Source organism: Mauremys mutica, chromosome 7 (assembly GCF_020497125.1).
Source record: "Mauremys mutica isolate MM-2020 ecotype Southern chromosome 7, ASM2049712v1, whole genome shotgun sequence".
NCBI lineage: Eukaryota > Metazoa > Chordata > Testudines > Geoemydidae > Mauremys > Mauremys mutica.
Genome location: NC_059078.1, coordinates 100,989,529 through 100,996,099, shown reverse-complemented (window position 1 = coordinate 100,996,099; position 6,571 = coordinate 100,989,529). Strand labels below are relative to the sequence as shown.

At 43.5% G+C, this 6,571-nt stretch overlaps 1 protein-coding gene across 1 annotated transcript in view; it reads left to right on the top strand.

The window, feature by feature from the left end:
• The first annotated feature begins 4,301 nt into the window (after positions 1–4,301).
• ADGRA1 (adhesion G protein-coupled receptor A1) overlaps positions 4,302–6,571 on the top strand; it is a 472,051-nt gene continuing 469,781 nt past the window's right edge. The window contains exon 1 of the mRNA XM_045025299.1: positions 4,302–4,807. Within this exon, the coding sequence (XP_044881234.1) occupies positions 4,587–4,807 (221 nt within the window). The 5' untranslated portion in view covers positions 4,302–4,586. The remainder of the gene's footprint in view (positions 4,808–6,571) is intronic.

Sequence of the window (6,571 nt, the reverse complement as noted above, 5' to 3'; positions counted from 1 at the left end):
AAATTGGCAATAACTGGCTATGTGGTGGTACTGCTGAAAAGGATCTGGCGGTTTTAGTGGATCACAGATTGAATATGAGTCAACTATATGATGCAGTTGCAAAAAGAGCAAATACCCTGGGGTGTATTAATAGTAGTGTCATATGTAGTCTACTCAGCACAGATGAGGTCTCAGCTGGAATACTGTGTCCAATTCTGAGCACTATGCTTTAGAAAAGATGTGAACAAATTGGAGAGTGTAGAGTAGAGCAACAAAAATGAAAAAGGTTAGAAAACCTGACCTATGAGGAAAGGTTAAAAAAACTGGGCACATTTAGCTGTGAGAAAAGAAGACTGATAGGAGACCTGAGAACAGTTTTCAAATTTGTAAAGGGTTGTTATAAAGAGGATGGTGATCAATTGTTCTCTGTGTCCACTGAAGGTAGGACAAGAAGTAATCAGTTTATCTACTGCAAGGGAGATTTAGTTTAGATATTAGGAAAATCTTTCTAACTATACGGGTAGTTAAGTACTACAATAGGTTACAAAGGGAGGTTGTGGAATCCCTGCCAGCAGAGGTTTTTAAGAACAAGCTAGACAAACACATGTAAGGGATGTGTACATACACTTGGTTTTGCCTCAGCACAGGAGACTGTATTATATGACCTCTTGAGGTCCCTTCCAGACCTACATTTCTATGATTCTATCATTCTTACTGTGTGCAATGCTCTATACTAGGTGTTTATGGACAGGGTCTATCACATCCCTCATTTGTGACATGAAGTCATTATATATTAAGCTAAAAATCATGTGTGCGTTGGTATGTGTGTGAGTTTTGTTTGTTTTATTTGGGATTTTTTGCCACACCAAACACTTTATTGTAGGATCATGTTCATTCTACATTTTCCCTGTCACTCTTCCTGATATCTTTTCAGCATTCAAGTATTCTCAACCCATTCAAAATCTGTTCTGGATTATTCCTCCTTCCCCCCCTCCCCGATACTTACCCATCATTTTTTCTAAATTTAATCTCATTTAGTTATCTTCTGCCAATTCCTTTGTTATGGCTTGTAGCCATACAACTGTGTGGTATGATTGTGTCTGAACTCACAAGCTATACTAAACAGCATCAAATCTGGTTGGTACCTGGGTGGGAAACAGTAATGAAATACCTAGGTGCTGCAGACAGTGATGTAGGTAACTGACTGCTTCACTCTGATTGGCACAGAACCAATGCCCTAGCAGTTAGAGGGTTGCTGGAGGGACAAGAGGTAGAACAAACTTTTAGCTATTAAAGTTTCCATGGCTCTTTTCCAGTAGTAATATACTCCTTGGAAATCCTGTCAAAATTCTAATTCAGATCATTACATTCTGCCTCTCTACATTTCATATCTATTGTATGAAACATTCTTCACTTCTTGTTATTTAACTGTTGTGCAGTGTCCCAAGTTACACATGTTAAACAGGTACATGTGTCTGTGATTGGTGAACTAATCCAAGTATAATGTAACCTTGCAAGTCAGAGAAATGCCTATTTTGCTACCTTCTGATTCATTTTTTAAATTGTTTCTGCCCTCATTCATGTTAGCAGCATTTCAGTATTTAGGATTATCCATGATTTTACTTGATATTTATAAATGTCCCTTTTTAACTCATACTTTCTGCCACAGAATAAGACTTGCATGTTTCAGGATTACTTCAGTGCACGTAAAAACAAAACAAAAAAATCTGGTCAGCAAAAAGAATAAATAGAAAACATTCACATTTATTTGTTTGTCTATTGTCTACACCCATACTGGCCTGGCCTGTTTGCCACATGAAAGTCTACCCTATTATGCAGATAATTATTTTGTCCAATACCTAAGGCACATATTTAGACTGCAAAGAAATTATATTAAACCAGATGGTTTTAGGCTCCCATGTCTCACGTAAGTCTCCAGAGCTCAAGTATTCAGGCAAAGCTAACAGAGCTTGCTTCTGTGCTCCAGGAAATTAATCTGAATTGGGCTGGGCCCACATTGTTCTAACCCTCTGAATGTTTCTCAAATTGTGCTAGAAGTTCATGCTGCTGTACAGGAGGCACCACCTTCATTTTAACAACACCCTCAAGCATTTCCTACAGATGACACATGCAAAATCCTGGCAGCTGATCAAATTAAGTGTGAAAACTATAGCCAGGAAGATAAACCTAGGTATGCTTTCTTTGAGTACATGTGCAGTAACCTTGTGTTCTGTTTATCTAGACTGTAAGCTCTCTGGGGCAGGAAACATTTTATCTGTGCTTGTAAAACATCATAAGCATCAGACTTTATATAAATGTTTAATGGCAACAGACAATGTGGATTTGTGTCTTGTTTTTGCTGCTTTATGATCAATAAGAATGGCCTGAAAGGTTGGTTGGTTTGTTTGGGGGTTCGAGAGGAACTTACCTGTTATTTTCTACCTTAAATATTAGGAATGTCAAGTCTGTTCTTACTGCAGGACTTTGCAGACAGCTGGGATGTACTCTGTGAACGTTCTTGTCCCTTAACTGAAGATCTTTCCACCCAATATTTTGTAGGGCCCGTGAGTTAGATTAGTGATTAAAAACAAGCAAAGCAGAGTTTTAACACACTAACAAAATCACTTCCCTTTCAATCAGGTTTATACACACAGTTTTACTTCTCTAGTTGTCCCAAGAGATGTAAAAAAAAAAATAAAGGTGGATGATGGACTTGAATTTCTAAAATGTATGAATTTAAATACTTTTAAGGCTTTCTTTATCTTAAAAAAGAAAAAAAAGGGGCACAACTATTAGAATGCTGAGATGCCTCATGTAACACACACATCCCATTTTATTCTCTAAGTAAGATTTACAACACTTTGCTTTTAAAAAGAAGTGCAACATTAATGACTCCTTTAAAGCAAAAACTCTATGAAAGATATTTCTCTAGGGATAAAGTTACCTTGATCATGATATTTCACAATAGCAGTAACTTTTCTATTATGGATTATTTTTTAATATATTAATACCAAGAACCCCAGATTAGGAATTAAGGCTACATTGTACTAGTAGCTGTACACACACAAAAAACAGCCCTTGCCTTTAGGGAATATTACTGTACCAAATGCTATAAAGTTACAATGTGTAACCCAGCTCCTGCAAGGAGTTCCAGGCCATAGACCCCCATTGATTTAAATAAGGCTCTTTGTGAGCACCAAAGTCTGTCAGAATACAGTTCATTGCAGGATTGGGGTTTCTTTACAAACTGTCTTTTCATTCACTCTTAGCTAGAACTAGATGAATTGTTGGTTGTAATTTATGCTGAGAAGTTACCCTTCTTTTCTGTTCCTGAATTGTCTGCAAATAGATCATGACTGCTCATATTGTGAACAATTTTCAGCCTAGGTTAAATATACATTACACATGTGTATGGGGAATGAGCCAGTGAACCACACCCAAGACACCTCTGCATGGAGCCCCATTGAAGTCAATGGGACTGTGGGCAGGTCTGCCCATACAGAGATCAGGGCAGGATTGGGATCTTTGTTTCTTGATTTAAATTAATCTTTGCTAGCGACCTAACCTTGGCCGTCTGTGAGCAAACAAATGTACATGAGTGTTCACAAAAAGGGAATGAAAGAGCATGTGAGGCTGGCCAAACTAACAGAAATAGATTTGGAACACCATTTGAATAAACCCCAGCCCAGTTTGTTCAGCTCCGCATGGCTTTCTGGAGTACATGTATGTTGAAAGTAAACATTATATCTTGCAGAGTCTCTTGTTTGAGCTTCTGTGTATTTTTGCTATGCTGCCCTAATGCAGCAACACCGGTAAACTTTTCTGTGGCAGCGCTTGCAGTAGCTGGTAACATTGATGAAGCGAAGCTGAACTTAATTTAAAATTAACTATTCTCTCCATTTCACAGATAGAAAACTAGGCATGGAGAGATGAAGCCAATTGCCTAAAGTCGCAAGGGAAATTAGTGGCAGGGCTGGGAAATGAAGCCAGATCTCCAAAGTCCTAGTCCAATTCCTTAACCGCAAACTCATGGTCTCCCAATGGCATCTCCCCACTCAGTTCCGGTCTCCAAACCCACATCTGTGAGGGGGAGGAAGAGGCTGACTGCAAATTGGGTTCCCACGGTGCCCCTCAGCCTCACGCTGTCCCTGTCCCGGAGGGGCTCGCCCTGTGCAGCACCAGCCCAGGCTCAGCGCTGGCCCTACCCCCTGGGGGTGGGTGGGGGCAGAAGGCAGCGAGCCCCGCCGGGCGCGGTCCGAGCGAGCTGCAGCCCGGCTCGCCCGCTCAGCCCGGGGCTGCTGGCGGAGCCTGGCTGTGGGCGGGTGGCGCTGACAGGCCGCGGCGGGAGCGGGGGGGAGGCGCTCTCCCCTCCCCGGGGGAGTTTTATTCCGGTGAGCGGAGGGCGGCGCCCCGGCTCCTGCTGGGAGTGACCGGCCGCGGGTCCGCCCGGTGTGGCTGCCGCGAGGAGGCGGGGGACCCCCTCCCTGCCGCGGGACCCGGCAGCGGGTCAGTGCAGGAGGCGGGGCGGGCACCGAGCCGCCCTCGCAGCGGGCTGTGCGCGGAGCTTGCCATGAGCGGCGCAGAGCCGCGGCGTCCGCTCCTCCAGCATGCACGGGCTCTGCCGCTGCCTCTGCCTGGCGGCCGCGCTGGCCGCGCTCTCCTGGGCCAGCAGGAACTGCCCGGACCTCATCGTTGACAGCTGCCTCTGCACCGCGGAGCGCTCCAAGGGGCCCGGCCGCCAAACCGTCCGCATCAAAGTTGTCTGCAGCGGGGGGGAGTTGGTCGAAACTTTGCAGCCTTCTCTGCTGCCGAGCCGCACGGTGTCTCTGTAAGTACAGCCCGGCTGGGCTGCGGGTGCACGTGTGGAACCTGCCTCGGATAAACAGCCGGGGTGTGTGTGGGGGGGTGTAAATGGAGCCGGCCAGGCGAGCGTGTGAAAGGAAACCCAGCTGTCAAGGGTCTGGCTTTGCTGCTCTCCGTGCCGGCGGGAGGGGGTCGGATAGGGCTGGAGGTAGGATCAGAGATGCAAGCCCAGAGGCAGGCAGCGGGGCGTGCCTGGGAGAGAGCCCACATTGGAGGACACTTTGGGCGCTTGGAAGTTGAGGTGTGGGAGCTTAATGACTAATACCTCGCTGAGCTGCTCACTGACTCCAGGCGGGGATGCATCTCCTCTTCCAAAGCGCACACACATCCCGATGCAAACTATGGGCAGTAATCTAGTCACTGGTGTTTCCAGGCAGCTGTCACAGCTTCTAGGGGGACGGAGGAGCTTGGACTCTAAAGAGCGGGTTGTTTCTGTTCTGGGAGAGAAATGACAGTAATGGACCAAGGAAGCCCACCTAGGAAAAAACTAATAGTTTGTGCAGTATCGGTCTCAAACCTCCTCCTGTGTGTAAAAGTTTGAAAGAAAGCTGCTTCTCCGTGCCAAAAGAGGAAATGGTTCATTGTGCATAACAAAACATAAGGAATATGAAATATATATCAAACATCTTAATCACAGTCAAAAAAGGAGTAGAAACTGAGATTAAAGTGGGTGTACGCAGTGTAGTTGTAACCCTGTCGGCCCAGGATATTAGAGAGACCAGGTGAGTGAGGAAACCTGAAGAAGAGCGGTGTAGCTGGAAAACTTGTTTTTCTCAACTATAAAAGTTGCTCCTATGCAAGATATTACTCCCCCACCTTGTTTCTCTAATCAACCTGGAGGGGCAGTTGTGACTCTGGCCCTACTTTTAAACAATATTTGAGTTTGTTTTCACTTCTAGTTTAGAAACTCTTGTTGGTATTTTGTTTGGGTTTTGGGAAGCAGAATTTACTACAATGTAAATTGCATACTACCATGTAGGGTGATTTTGAAAATGTTAGTGGTAGCAAAACTGATTAGACCAGCTGATGCATCTTTAAACTTGAAACAGGATAATTTCCAACCCTAAGGATGATAAAACATGCCATCTGTACTGCTGAGCTGCATTTTAAGCGTTATTTAACAAATTACCTGAAATTGATATTTTCTTCTCTAATTAAAATTTGGAAGCTGAGATGTCTATATGTTTGTCTGCATACCTTTTTGGTTATTTAAGTAATCCAGTAGTGGTGAAATGATTCTTAATTTGTGCATTGTTTACTTGCATGTGTCTTGGAAACGGACAACAAATATGGTGTTGCTTGCTGTACACACACAAACTTGAATATATGATATTCATTGTAAGTAAACATAACTAATGCTATTTTGTACCTCTGTCACTGAGAGGTTACAGTAATGTTCCTATAAGGGACCCAAGCATTAACATTGTTGACATTTTTCCCTTTTAGATGATGCATATATCCAACTGATCCTATGCAATTGAATTTAGTTCATTTGACAACTCATGCTGTGAACATCTCCACTGTTCACAGCACTTTCTTTAAGTCAATGTTTTTAGGAGACAAGTGGTAAAGATAGTAATTTATGACATCTGGGGAATTTGTGTTTGTAAATGTGCAGATGTGCTGAGTGTGATCCAGTTCAGGTTTTGCTAAAACTGATTATGCTGATCTTTCATCTGGGAAGCTTGTGCTTAATATATAGATGTGATAACTACACTTTTCAAAGAAT